The sequence below is a fragment of the Vanessa tameamea genome, chromosome 29 (genome assembly GCF_037043105.1).
Source record: "Vanessa tameamea isolate UH-Manoa-2023 chromosome 29, ilVanTame1 primary haplotype, whole genome shotgun sequence".
Lineage (NCBI taxonomy): Eukaryota > Metazoa > Arthropoda > Insecta > Lepidoptera > Nymphalidae > Vanessa > Vanessa tameamea.
The window spans coordinates 1,928,940-1,944,179 of record NC_087337.1 but is presented as its reverse complement, the minus strand read 5'-3'; the positions used below and the strand labels follow the sequence as shown (position 1 = coordinate 1,944,179).

At 34.2% G+C, this 15,240-nt stretch overlaps 1 protein-coding gene across 3 annotated transcripts; it reads left to right on the top strand.

Annotated features, from left to right (window-relative positions):
* Positions 1-1,204: 1,204 nt before the first annotated feature.
* LOC113395904 (gastrula zinc finger protein XlCGF26.1-like) lies at positions 1,205-14,828 on the top strand. 3 transcript variants are annotated; one of them, XM_064219592.1, is made up of 5 exons: positions 1,205-1,421; positions 1,761-1,893; positions 2,491-2,595; positions 3,369-3,557; positions 13,629-14,828. In XM_064219592.1, exons 1-5 carry the CDS (start codon positions 1,275-1,277, stop codon positions 14,801-14,803), a joined length of 1,749 nt encoding a protein of 582 aa, XP_064075662.1. In that variant the 5' UTR covers positions 1,205-1,274; the 3' UTR covers positions 14,804-14,828. The 3 variants fall into 3 exon arrangements, with proteins under 3 accessions (XP_064075662.1, XP_026489421.2, XP_026489422.1); XM_026633636.2 differs by lacking the exon at positions 13,629-14,828 and adding an exon at positions 9,055-10,454; XM_026633637.2 differs by lacking the exon at positions 13,629-14,828 and adding an exon at positions 6,693-7,823.
* The last annotated feature ends 412 nt before the right edge of the window (positions 14,829-15,240 follow it).

The following is a 15,240-nucleotide window of genomic DNA, read 5'->3' as shown; positions in this document are numbered from 1 at the left end:
CAGTTGGCTTTTAAATTCATTCGCTTTTTGGCGGGAAGCAGCGTGATATACGGTCAGGCGCATCATTGTTAAACTGTTTTTGTAATAATATTAGCGAACCAAAAATTGATTAAAGTATTTTGTTATTAATTAATTATTATTTTTATATTCATGTAATAAATTTATTAAAAGTAAATTTGTTTTGTTAATACTATTATAATAACAAATTTACTCCATCGATTCGATGATTAGCCTGTCAGGAATACATAATCTTTGCGTTCGGAAATCAGCCTACTCCATATCAGTAATGTAAGTTGTTTATTAGCATGTCTCGTCTATTCCATGAGTTTTGCTAATAGCTCAGCTATATTAAGCTATGCAAATATATTTTTTAATATATATCTTTATTTATAATACAACACTATTTCACTTAACTAATTATATCAGTAAGTATTAAAACTCAACGACCGGACATTAATTGCTGTATAAAGTTTTTTAATTTATTTATTGTGATATTTACATGTAAGTTTTAAAATAAATGCTTATTTGAATATAATCAAGAAGGTTTTTTTTTTACGTTTTGTCCGTATGCAATAAATACAGACTCTAAACGACGTGTTTATTTATTTTTATTTTCTGACCTCTATCAATGTTGTAATAGTTGAGCGCAAAATATTATGCCCGTGTCACGTGTATAAGAGATGACATATATAAAAAAAATCTTACAAGAGCAACGCATACATCCGTAAGTCCAATTGTGTCAAATTTTAACTAGCAGAAACGGAAAAAAAATCAGAACTTTCATATTTATAACATTTTAAGACATATTATCATATAATCATTATAATTAAAATTTGTACCATTAACAATTTGTGAAGTAACACTTCTTTCGGCATTTTGTTATAAAACGATTTCAGTGATTTTTTATAATGAGCACACTTAGACATAAAAACTATGAAGTTGCTTAATAAATCGCCATTTAAGTTTCAAGTCGCCCCAAATAGACAACTTGATACCTTACCTTATTTCACAATGCTTATGTCATTACAAATTTTACTGACAAAATGCTTTGTTAACTGAAATCGAAAAAAATGATCTTAAATTCAAATCTCAAAATGTGAATTACCGATATTTCGATGTTAATTATGTCAATAATCGCTTATTTACGATTTTTAAATTATCGATATAAAACGAGCATCCCTGATGCAACTGCTCAACTGTCAAATCTAATTACCAAATGCCACTTTAATATAATATTTTTGTAGTTTTTCCGATTTAAAAATATACAAGTTATTATGGGGAAAAGCAAAAGAGGTGAATATTTATATAGATGTAAATGTTGCTTGGATGAAGTAGGTTTAAAGAATATGTGGACGGAGTATTACAGAGATGGTGAACGAGAGATTTATGGGGAAATGTTGACGGACTGTTTTGCTCTTTCTGTGAGTATTTTGATGCTTATATTAGAGTTTATACAATATATTTTTTATAAACAAGTACTGTTTCAAGGATACTGTGTAATAATAACAATAATAAATATGGCTTTGAACTCGCTAGAAGTCAATGTATGTTTAAACAGCGTGAAGTTAGAATTCGTTGTTGTTAGATAAATAATAACTGAATTGTATATATAACAAACCTATGTAAATGATTATAAAAGCGTAACAACTTAGTTTCTTGCCGATTTTCATTTATATATATATACATTTAATTGAATACTGTATCATTTTGATTAAATGGTATAAGAACCTACTTGAATCAAGAATGTTTGAATCTTTCAGTGGGAACAACCACCAGGAGACACAGAGATGGAACATATATGTGAGACCTGTGTGTCTCGTCTCCGAGATGCCATTAACTTTAAAAAAGAGATATTATACACGGAGCATTTGATTTTGGAACAATTAAAGAATGGTGTGTAAATAAAAATTATTAATACTGGCAAAGGCACAGCAAAACGATACCTATTGCTCATCTGTTTGTTAACAGATTTTCTTAATTTTTTTGTTTAGAAAGTTTATAGTATTACAAAAAAAAAAAATTTAATAGGTGTAGCAAAAATTTTTTAAAAATTTTGAAACAGATTTTATATTTGGAGCACTAGTAAAGATAATTAAATTAAATCTATACAAGTATTATAAAGAAGTATTGTTTGTGCATAGGGGATAATCTTTGAAATTAATATACCGATTCTAAAAAAATGTTTACTATTATAAAGGTACATAATTTTTGAGGACATATCCACAAGGGACATAACATCTTAGTTTCCAATGTTGGTTTGCACATTGACAATGTAAGGAATGCAGTGGTAACCATCTACTATCAGGTACCTTTTGCTTGACTGCCTACCTATAACAAAAAAGGAAAAAAAATGTTTAATAAAAATTTGCACCTGTTCAATGAGTTACCCTAGGTCACAATTTTAATCAACTGAAATTTAAAAGAAAAGTTTATAATCAGGTAATATAATAATGACAATTTTTGTCATATTTTTTATTGTATATCTTTCAGTAACGACTGAACACATCAAGCAGGAGGAGGAATCAGAAGATGAAATAGAAACAGAATATTTAAGTATAGAATTTTTAGAAGATGACAATGAGAGAGATGAATCAGGTAGATATGATAAGATCATTTTGATGTATTCAAAGTAATTAAAGGTTGCTCCCCGTTCCAACTAATTAAATTTTGTACTAAAACCTTTGTACAGAGACTTTTTTGGTTAGGACACTAAGTCCAAATAGGATTACAAATCAAAACAAAACTATATTCAATTGATTTTTATCTAAATATTGGTGATTCATAAACAGAGCATCACTAAATTCTCATAACGTAAACGAAGCTTTATAATGAAGAGGCGCACACCATACTAGGTTACTGGGACCTGGGATTATTTCCGGGGTTGTATTAGCCAAAATCTAGTCGGTATTGGTAAGGTGTTTTGCAATTGCCAGTGATCAAACTTCAAATCCTCGCAATTGAGGCTATTATTCCTTCACCTCAAGTCTCGCTGGTCTAGTCAGTTTGATTATTGTGATATACAAGAAAAGACATACCATGGCTTGTCAGTAAGCATCACTACAGCATAAGATAATCCTCTGTTAATCTCAAGATTTCGTATGTTAGCAAAGAAATTGAAAGGCTTTATGTAATTCGGGTTCCGCAAGGATCTATTCTAAGTCCATTTCTCTTCCGCATATATATAAGTGACCTATTTGATGTTTTGTATGACGAGATGGTATTTTCTGCTAATGACACTAATTTAGATATTTAAAATTGAAAGGTGACGATCAATTTATTTTAAAGAAATTCACTACAAATTTTAAATTATGTGTTAGATCTTATAGATGCTACAGACGGATTTCGACTATTTTCGATAAAAATTTCAGATATAAAAATCGAGAGACCTCAAGTGAAACAGGAAAAAGATGTATTGATGATAAACAGAAGAAGCAAGAAGTACACGGATGATGATTTAGAGAAGTGTCTAGAAGCTGTCAGGACTAAGGCTTTATCACAAAACAAGGCGTCGATACTTTATAGTGTACCGAGGAAGGCAATCAGCTCAGCCATTGCTAGTGAGTATCAAAATTTATTGTATCTTATTTACATTATATTTTAATTTTTATGTATTTTATATAGATTATGGTAACACAGGGCATCATATATATTCTGTTCGATGGTAAGTGGTCACCTCCAATAGAATATCCTACCTCTCTAAACCTCCTATAGTCGATTCTAATGGCATGCGGAGAGTATAAACAATTTTGACCTTGACTGTATATGAAATTGTTGGTAAAGAACTAAATAACTTCGTATGATTTTCAAAAATAAAAGAAAAATAAAATTGTTAGTCGTAATATATGGAGTCCACTCTTGTTTGCCTATGGAGTCTCTAGACTACTAAGCAGAAGTGTCTCATATATTAAATAAAGGTTCCTTAAGTTGTCACAATCGTGCCACTATAGCTCACTTGAAGTAAACATTTATGTGTTTATCAACTAATATACGGCAATATTATTAACAGATTAATTTAAAAATAGCTATTTAAAAAATACGATTAACTTATTAGATTAGATTAAAATTTTAATCTCTTAACTCCAGTAGCAACATTTTAATTTCATACATTTTGAGGGACACTTTTTAAACACGAAGATACATCTCCTTACCTTTATACTCTAATATTTTTATATACAAAATTCTTGATATATTTTTTTTAATTCCAATAATTGATCAGTTTAGACGGTATGTTTTATAACCTGTACGAAATCGTTTTTAATAAAATTTTATTGAGTCATTTAATAATTTTTTCTTATATGTTTTTTGTTACGACGGGACACTGAATTTCTTTTTTGAACCTTTTTTTTCTGGACGTGAGTGTTTCGTTGCTGTTTCGTTCAAAAATAGGGAACGTAAGGTAAGTGTTTAATTTTAATATTTAGTATGTTTTTTAACCGTTAGATGTCTCTAGTAAAATTAAAATAGTTTATTAAGTTCTCAGATTTATTAAAAAAATCGTGTTTTATATTAGGGTATGTTACATTGATTTATTTGTATTTTATTGACATAGCTTTGTACTTCGAATGTATTTGAAAAGGGAAGTAGTGGGAGCTTTAAGTTTAATACAATTCTGTAAAATGACGATTCAACAGTACTGGTGACTTGAATAATGTTTTTCTTGATTTAATTTTCTGTGTAGTGTTGAAGTTCTTAGAGATTTTAACAAAAACAAAATTTATGTTACAAATGGAAGCTTAAATTTGTATTGGATTATTTCTACAAACGTATGAGTAAAATTCTGATCATGTTTTTTAAACAACACAATCAACAACGATCATGTTTTGAACCGATGACAGTTTTTTTTAACAATTAATAAGTATTATGCTTTTATATTTAATAAAGATATTTGACGTTTAACGTGAAAAAAGAAGTATAAGATTGAGGGATTAGAGAGTTGTGTACAATAATATCGACAATACCGTTGGCTTGTCTCTTCGAGAATGGACGAATTGACCGAAATCGGTCAGCGTATCATCGGCCCTTATTTAGTAATTTTAAAACCTATATTAGAGTGGAAATCAAAAAAATAATTCAGTGTGTACCCGAAGTAATTATTTAATATCACTAAAACTTTAAACGATAAACAAATATTTGAATTTTGGCATTTTACATACACTTTTGGGATATACCCAAGAATCAATTATAAATTACTAATTAGCGGCATCCGGCGAATGTAGCAGATTTCATTTGTTTCTTCGCAATTATTTTCAATAACTACTTGCGTCAGCCATCTGTCTGCCCTGCCCCATATTTTGCCATGTGTCGTTTGGGAATGCCACTTCGTTTAAAGTACTCGTGTTCTAAATGAATTTAATTCTGGAAACGATGAAACATGAAAAACGATAGCCTGTATTTAGATTGAACTGTTGTTTTTTTATGTATAAAATAATTAGTTCCTTATCTATACGAATATTATAAATACGAAAGTGTTATATATATGTCTTTGAAGACCAATCCTCTGAACCGAATTTGATGATGTTTGGTATGAAGCAAGAGTTGTGTCCAAAGGGAGGACTTTTATGCGTAACGCCCGACATCCAAACCCTAAAACGAGTGAATCGGACGACAACTATTGTTACATAAACAAAAGTGTTTTTCTTTATATACATATTTGTTTTCTATGCGTTCCTATCATCCAATTGTGATGAGACTTTAGTGATCAATTTTTCTGCTTATTAAAAAACCGCTAACGTGTGTTTGTCATTCAATATGGACGTTTTATGTAGATCGTTATTTTCTCCTCGAATTCCGGAACTTTTGGCATAAATAGGCGTCATAATTGAGTAAATTAATAATTACGTTTAAACCTTTTAGATTTCGTTCCTCTGAACATATCCTTCCATGTTTTTGTGTAGCTGAGATTTTATAGATTGTCTAAAATTTGTGTATTTACGGCTGAAATGATTATTCTGTCTACAAGATTATAAATTGAGAGATAAATTGGTACAATTTTAATTTATACAAAGCGTTAACTATATACAGAAAACAATTAATACAGTTACTGTATAAATCATGACCGCCTGGAATAGTAGCATGATTCCTAGCAACATTTTTTTGCATCTCAAATCCGATCATCCGGGCAAAAAATGAACCAGGAATCCTGTCACCAGTGGAGGCAATTGGGCGAGGTTTAATACATTTAATAAAGGTCTTTGCATAAATGCAATTTAAATTGTATTTCGTTGTAGTCATTATTATTAGTACAGCTTTACCTATGTGTTATATAGGGATTATGTATTATTTTTTGGACACTTACCATAACAGCACCTTGATACTTTTCCACAAGTAATCAATCAAAACATACCTACGTTGTTGAAGTAGGCTCTTTACATAAAACACTCATAGTAATAGGTAACTTCGTATCCCTCTCGTCAAATGTTGACCGACATATGCTGATACGCCCTTTTGATGTTGTACATTTGATACTTACTATAGTCAATATCACATTCTGATATTTCACGCTCGTGTTCAGCAGTGATTTCGATTTTCTTACAGAATAGCTTAACTGATAAAAAATTATGTCTTCGTCGTTCGAACGAAATGATTGAAAGGAAGAAATTAAACTATACCTAAACATTGTTTATAAGTGAGATCGTTGTTTAATATTAACGATATAATAATATTACTACTAATCAATTGCAATTTTGCCACAGGAAGGCAACTACTGGAAGACACGGAGAATTCGAAGAAACGGAGACGACCCGACTTACAGAAACGTCAAGAGAACGTGGACTATATAATGAAATATACGAACGCGACGCCGTTTAAAGGATTCGTGCGAACTGGATACGGATGTTTCTTCTGTTCAGTCGAATACGAAAAGCCGACGGATCTGAAAGAACACACATTAGTCGAACATTTCAGCGAGAACATGCTCAGAGTTAATATCATATCTGATCGAAGCGTTAAATTGGATTTGACGGACCTAATGTGCAAAGTTTGCGAAGAAAGTATTGACTCCCTGGAGAACTTGCTCGATCACCTTAGATTGGAGCATAACATAAAAATAAACACGGACGTCCACAATCACCTCGTCCCATTCAAATTCGAAAGCGATACACTAAAATGCGCGGTATGTTCCGAGGAATTCCTAAGTTTCAAAGTGCTCAACGATCACGTGAACTTGAATCATTACAAGAACTACGCGTGCGAGGAGTGCGGTCGCGGTTTCATAAATAAGAGATCGTTACAATCGCACGGCTACAGGCACGAGACGGGCGTGTTCACGTGCCAGTTCTGTGCGAAAGTTTTCACGACGCGGATCCGTCGACTCGACCACGAGCGGTCCGTTCATATGTTCAACAATAAACGTCACAAGTGTGGCTATTGCGGGGAGAAGTTCATAGATATAGCGAAGAAGAAGGAGCACGAGGTGGTCGTGCACAGCGCGGCTAAACTAACATACAATTGCCAAGCGTGCAGCAAAACTTATAACAGTCAGAAGTCTTTGCGGACTCATATTAGAAGCTTCCACTTGATGCTTCGACCGTTCAAGTGTACCTACTGTAACCTAGGTTTCTATAAGAATATAGAATTGAAGAAGCATATGGTCAAGCACACAGGGGAGAAGGATTATCAGTGCGTCGTGTGCAATAAGGCGTACGGACGGAAGTCGACCCTGCGCGAACACATGCGGATACACGCGAATGACAGGCGGTTCAAGTGCGAGCTCTGCGGGCAGGCGTTCGTGCAGAAGTGCAGCTGGCGCGGACACATGCGGGCGAAGCACGGGGAGCAAGTTTAGTCTTAGTTTAACTTATATGTTTTGAATGGTTTTGTAAATAAATATGTTGTGTTTTTATTGAAGTCGTTTTCTTTTATAACATTTCAAGTTTTAACGTGTAATAATGGCCTTGATTAACTTTTTTTTTTATTATGAGTAATATTTTAATTCTTTATAATACTTTGGTAACTCCTTTTTAGATTATATATTACATCTGTGGTAACGTATCGATTATTGTGTACAATTATTGTCTTTAGAAAAAATAATTATATTTTACTTTTTTTTTTTTAAATTTTATTTTAGCGAAACAAACAATGAGATGACGCTTATCGCATAAAAATATACAATATTACACACATCGGCTAAGTTTCCACTGATACTAATGACACAATTATTAAATTAAAAAAAAAAGACTACCATACATAAAATCGAATAGGTAACATTGTACAATTAATGAGATCAATAAACGTATACTAAAGGAAATCTTAAGCAATAACGTAAAACACTTATTGAACGTAAATAACAGCTCTTTAAAGCTTCTAAACAGTTAAAAGCCAAAAAGAAAATAAACATAGAAGCGATACGCTTACCTATTGTAAAAATCTACCATCGGTGCTGATACACTTCGGACGTGAGAGGTACTGGCGAAAGAAACTCCGAATTTTTTTAATGTCATATTTTACAGTTATCGTTATAGTATAAATACAGAGCTCAACGCAATTATAGGCAGTTTATTCAGTTTAGAAAGACGGACAGACGAATAGGCCAGCTGTTGGTAAATATTGGGCATATTTGTCAATTTCCCAAGGAAGGGGGGTATGTGGGACTCACCCGCAACCCAGTACCGGAATACCCACTAAAAAACCAGCGATACCGTCTCCGTCCCTTCGAAGAGCCCCACGGGATCGCTTGTGTATACAACCGTGAAATTTATTGCGCATAAAAGCTCTAACTTTTGTTATATATGGTTTTGTAACAGTAATAATAAACGATCAAAATGTCATAGAAAAATGTATTCAAACTAAACACTAATTTTATTTAAAGATATTTTAGTTTTCGGTAAAGTACCTTTTATTTTTAATCTATTCCAAAATCAAAATGTGTGCTAAAAAAAGTCAAATTTGTACTGTACTAGAAAGAATACGAAATTATCAACGATAGAAATATTTATATCAAGAATACTTAAAGTAGAAACGATCAGGTGACAGTCTTTTGTTTTCTATGTGGCTATCCCATAGTTGCCAGTTTTTGCCTTGAAGAAAAGAGAAAATAATGTATCCCTTTGTTTGTAGAACTACGCAACACCTGCAACAAAACAGTTAAAACGAAAAAACTCCAAGATACAAACACGAACGACGACAACGTCGAAACAACGGAGTTTCAAACGAAAATGTTCCCCGAATTCGAGAACTTCGGCAATGACATCAGCGAACTATTCGAGTGTTCCAACGCAACACCGATTCGCTGCAGAGGCGGAATTGGATACAAGTGCTGTTTCTGCACGGAAGAATACCCTGATTCAGCAGATCTTAAGAAGCATACCATGGAACAACACGATAACACAACAAAGAGCGGCCTAATTAAAGGAAAATATGTATCATCCTATCTTGTGAAGTTAGATATAACGGGACTCCTCTGCACGCTTTGTAAACAAGGCATGGGTACGGTAGATGATCTAATCGATCACCTCATAACTGTCCACGGGAAGTCTATACATAGAAATATAAAGAATTACATTCTTCCATTTAAATTTCAAGGGGAAGAACTGAGATGTATCATTTGTTACAGCTTGTTCAATAGATTCAAAGTTCTCCAAGAGCACATGAGTACCCATTTCAGGAATTACATATGCAACGAATGCGACGCTGGATTCGTCACGAGGACGATACTCTTGAACCATATAAAATGTCACCAGACCGGCTTATTTAAATGCGACCATTGCACGAAAACCTACAATACTATGAGGAAGAAGAGAGCGCACGAGCGCTTAGTGCACATTCATGGGAGTAAATTAAACAAATGCGGTTATTGCAACGAAAAGTTTGATAGATATCAGAAGAGAGAGGAGCATTTGGTGAAAGTCCATGGCGTCCGGTCAGTGACCTTTGAGTGTCAGGCGTGCGATAAGATCTTCGTGTCGCAGCGTGCGCTGCGCGATCACACGAAACGTGATCACTTGATGGAGAGACAGCACACGTGCACGGTTTGCGATATGAAGTTCTTCAGGCAGAGCGAAGTTACGAAACACATGGTCAAACATACCGGTGTTAGGATGTTTCAATGTGAGGTTTGTTCGAAGTCCTACGGACGGCGTAACACGCTTCGCGAACACATGCGGATCCATACGAACGACAGACGTTTTAAGTGTGAACACTGTGGTCAAGCATTCGTGCAAAAGTGCAGCTGGCGTGGTCACATGCGTGCGAAACACGGAGAGCAAGTGTAATTCGAACAACATAGCCAACAACATGGATATTCAGTGAAGGCAGCCTCGCAGCACAACAAGAGGTTCTGGCGATCTCCCTACATAAAAGATTTTTAAGAGACCTAATTGTTCTCATCAATGGTCTTGGACTTGACCATTATTGGTGTTATGCTATCAACGCGCTGCGCTCGTGTTCTTCACGTGGCAGACACTAAACAAACACACAGGATTAATAAGTGTTTTTCGGGGTTGATATTTCGAACATTTGTATGTAACGCACGATGTAATTCTTAGAAGATGGAATTCATCACCCGGTTCATGTTAAGTCAATGAGGGGGTAACGATATACCAGATGTCTTTGAGTGTGTGCGGAGATTAAAAGCAAGGACAGCAGATAATACAAATTAGATTATATTTGTTAAGTTGATTTATTTAAAAAATAACTAATTTAACGTCTTCGTGAGTGATAAATCTTTAGATATGCGTCAAAAATGTTATTGGCAAAAGCAATACGTGTATCAGCTTTAGGTTGATGGACGAAGCAAATACATAACGATAACGTCCATACAAGAGTTTATTAAGGTGAATTAAATATGTGTTTTGATAATGAAACAAGGCGGAATACCAACAGCTTGGTGTATCTTCCAAAAGTTCTCAATTTACTACCAATACGCTGAGATTTTTGGGCAGAACTCAATGAGTTTTAATTTTCCGACCTGGTGTTAGGATGTTTAACTTAAGCGAGTTAATTGACCATTGCGACGATAATTATTCTTTAAAAAATTGATCTACATATAGAAAAGTGAAATATCACTCACTGATTAATCACGAAATCTCAGAGACTATAACACTTACTAACTCGAAATTTGGCAGGTAGGTTCTATATAGGGTGTTTTACGAAACTCCACTCCCTCCTTAGGGGTACCCCTTGGGTAAAACGGTGTTTGGAAGTTTGTGTTTTATAAATTTCGCGCGGGCAAAGCCGCAGTTTCAGCTAGTTATAGTATAGTTTTACGCAATTCAAGGCTCCGGTTTGGCGGTCAAGAAAACTAAAGGAACATGTTACGTTCTTAGTTTCCAAGGTTTGTGGCGCATTACTGATATGAAAAATATCTCTTACAGTACTAATGTGAATGGACAGTGGTGACCACTTTCCAGTCTATTCGCCAGTCTAGATGAACTGGAAAATAGGCCTATACAGAGCCGTCTCAAGCTATGCTGGGGCCCTTGGGCACCCTTGAATTTGGGGCCCTTTTGGTAGATATTTACTACCATGTACAAATAATTTGCTTATAGCCAGGCCTTAAGTATAGTTTCAAATAAGCGGTGCGCTACTTTTGGTAAATTCGTAGGAATTTGATTGGTTGTACAATCTTATGGCTATAGTATATCTATTTCTATCATGCGGAGCACGTCTACAGCTTTCTACTTTTAATATGGACTGTCGTCAATAGCCTTTTGATAAACACGTTAGTTATTTCTTACCAATATGGCAATTTCGAAAATATACATAGCAGTCAACGTGAACACAAACGTGTGAAATTGTTGGTTCTTCGGAGCCCTATCAGAATGGGGTCCCTGAGCACGTGCCCCATGTGCCCTGTGGTAAAGATTATAGTGCCTATACAGCATGAAAAATATGCCAATAATATCTAATTTCTTGCAATAAAACGGGACTCTGAAATAGAAGTCCAATTCAGTATTAAGAATACTGAATTAGAAAAAATGTAAATACTATATTATATAAATTAATTTAGAAATAATTATTTTATACTAAACATCACTAAATAATTGTTGTATATTAATGTTTTAAATTAAATGTTGTCGAATGAAATATGTATATGAAAATAAAATGTTTATATTATTTTAAAAGTATTTCTTTGTAATTTTAAATAAAATTGCAACGTGTTGTCATGGATATATCGTTTCAGAGAGGATGATTATGAAGGGCGACATAGAGGACATGACCCCCCCACTCCAATAGTCATATATGTACGTCATATTAATATGAAATTGAAATTATTTTTAGTAAACATTTATGTGTACAAAGAATTTCTTAATTTTTCGTAAAATGGAAATCATATTTCGTCTATTTGTTTAGACGCCAAAAAACTTGTTTAACAGTAAGCAAGATAATCACAGATGTGACTCGAAGACAAAAACATGGACGTCTTATTTAAAAAATCGGTTTCGTTATGAACGTCAAAGGGCAATCACTCGAAATACTACCGAGCTATATGATCTGTCAGGAAGGGTTATACCTTCATCTCAGATCATATAGTTCGGTAGCAACATCTTCGAGAAGCAGGCTGAACGTAGAATTCGTTGGAGGTGGAGATTTGTCTTTGTCTTCGTCGTCCTTCGTCACCTATGCCTAAACTATCCTACTGTTAGAAAGACGGAATTGTTCACACAATGTACCTATTACTGGTATTTAAGTCTGAATATATAATGCTTATAACCAAATCGTATACTAATAGGTTCTAAAAACCAGCAGTGCAACCATATTTGATATACATATGTCAAAGTGTAAATTTATAATTTAAAGCGTATGTGTGTCTAAATTTTTTTTTTTTTTAATTTTGGCATGAACACAGCTTTAGTTTAAATGCTCATTAGGTATGAAACCAAGCGTGTCATCTTTTTTATATCATCGATGACGTCACCCCAGTCATACTGGGCGGTAGCGCTACACTGTGCAAGCCAGTATGGGTAGGTACTATCCACTCATCAGACATTCTATCGCCAAACAGCAGGGTTTGAAGGGTGGGTGAGGCAGTCATCTACAAGGGCCATAACATCTTAGTTCCCAAGGTTGGTGGCACATTGACGATTTAAGGAATTGTAAATATTTCTTACAGCAATTGTCTATGGGCGGTGGTGACTACTTACCATCAGCTAGCCTATTTGCTCGTCCACCAACATATATCATAAAATAAAATAAAAATATATAAAGATACTGGAACATCATAATAAATATTTTAAAATTAGTAGGTAACACATCGATTTACTATTCTAGAAGACTTCTTCCAATATAATACAGTGTATACACTACACCGTTACACGAACACAAATTAAAGTAGTCGCGTCAAGTTTGTGCTTTGTGCAGCACGGGCACGCTTAATCTACTCATAAACTGAGCATGAACTCTTCGCTTGTAAATAGTTTTAAGATTTGTTTATTGAACACGTGTTACACCAATCAAGTTTAAATTGGAGACATGATACTTTGTCCTTAGAGGTGTATAGTTTAAAATAATGGATAAAATATCACGTCTTACAAAATCATTAGTCTAATATAAACAGTCTTGATATTTTAGTGTATCTACCTTTATATTTGACTTACGCCAAAATCGAAACACGCCTGTCAAAAATATCAGCAACTTTTTTACCGACATTAATCAAATAAATATGTCCAATAAAATATATCATTTATTTATAGGGCATCGAAACGAGATATCAAAGCAAGATGACACTAAAAGAACAAAGATCGAAGCGGAAATCCGATGTGAAAATAAAAAGAAAACTGCTATAGCTGCTCTTCGAGATGAATTAAGGAAACACGGAGACAATATCGCCACAATACTCGTCCATACAAATGCTACTCCACTTCGTTGCCAAAACGATTTCGGCTACACGTGTAGTTTTTGTTCCGAAGCCTACACGAAACCCGCCGATCTCAAAGAACATACACTGAGAACCCATGATGAACAAGAAAAGAGAAATTACATAAAAGGTAAACACGTTCGGAGTTATTTAGCCAAACTGGATATAACCGGTTTGAAATGTGTAATATGCAACAGTAAAATCGAAAGTCTGGACGAAATGATGCTCCATTTAAAGGAACATGGAAAGGCAATCCATTTGGACATAAACAATCACATAGTACCTTTCAAATTCGATGGGCAAGAACTAAAATGTACAGCGTGCAAAATTGTTTTCAATAAATTCAAAATGTTACTCGAACATATGAATCGACATTCGAAGAACTATGTGTGCGACATATGTGGGTCGGGATACGTCAACAGTTCCACATTCAATCTCCACTATCAGAGTCACAATAAAGGATCGTTTGCCTGCAAACATTGCTCCAAAGTATTCGAAACGCAAATTAAAAAGAGGTCTCACGAACTGGCAGTCCACGTGCATCTGCAAAAGAAATCCAAGTGCGGGTATTGCGGCGAGAAATTCAGTACGAGAAGAAGGAAAGAGAAACACATATCGTCTGTCCACGGAGTCCACATACAGGGTGTGAAGTGCCAAGTTTGTGGAAAAATATGTCCGACGCAAAGTGCCCTAACTATACACACGAAAAGAGATCATTTACAAGAACGAAGATTCGCTTGTGATTCATGCAATATGAGTTTTTTTGGTAGTCAAGAATTAAAACACCATATGTTGAAACACACTGGCGTTAGGGAATTTCAGTGTGACGTCTGCAAGAAGTCGTTTGGTAAGAAATGGACGCTGAGGGAACATATGCGGTTACACGCAGATGACAGGCGATATAAATGCGACTACTGTGCTCTGTCCTTTATACAGAGATGTAGCTTAGTTGGACATTTGAAGTCGAAACATAATGACATCTATACCCTATACCAATCGAAGACGGAATAAAGATAAACGAACCTTAGATCCATTCCTTGTGATTTGATAAAAGCTCGTCTGTGTGATGCACTACGAACTGTTATTGAATAATAATATTTTTTTTTATTAAAGTTGATGGATAGATAAGATTGGATGGATTTTGTACTATTACGAATATATCATATTACTTAACGGTATTAAAATTGTCTATGTCTAAATTGTCTTTGATTTGAGTATGTGGCTAATATTTGACAGTTCGCCGAAAGGCTTTGTTAGAATAGAGTCTATGTCAGGGGACTCTGTAATAATGTGTAACAAAAACGCAGATAGTTTTTATAGAATTTAGATTAAATATTTTAAATTCTTGTTGCACAAATAATTAAAATTTATATATATAATCTTCATGCTTAATACAACAATATCTTGTAGCGTAATAAATTAAAAAAAAAGAATCGCTCCATCGCCTG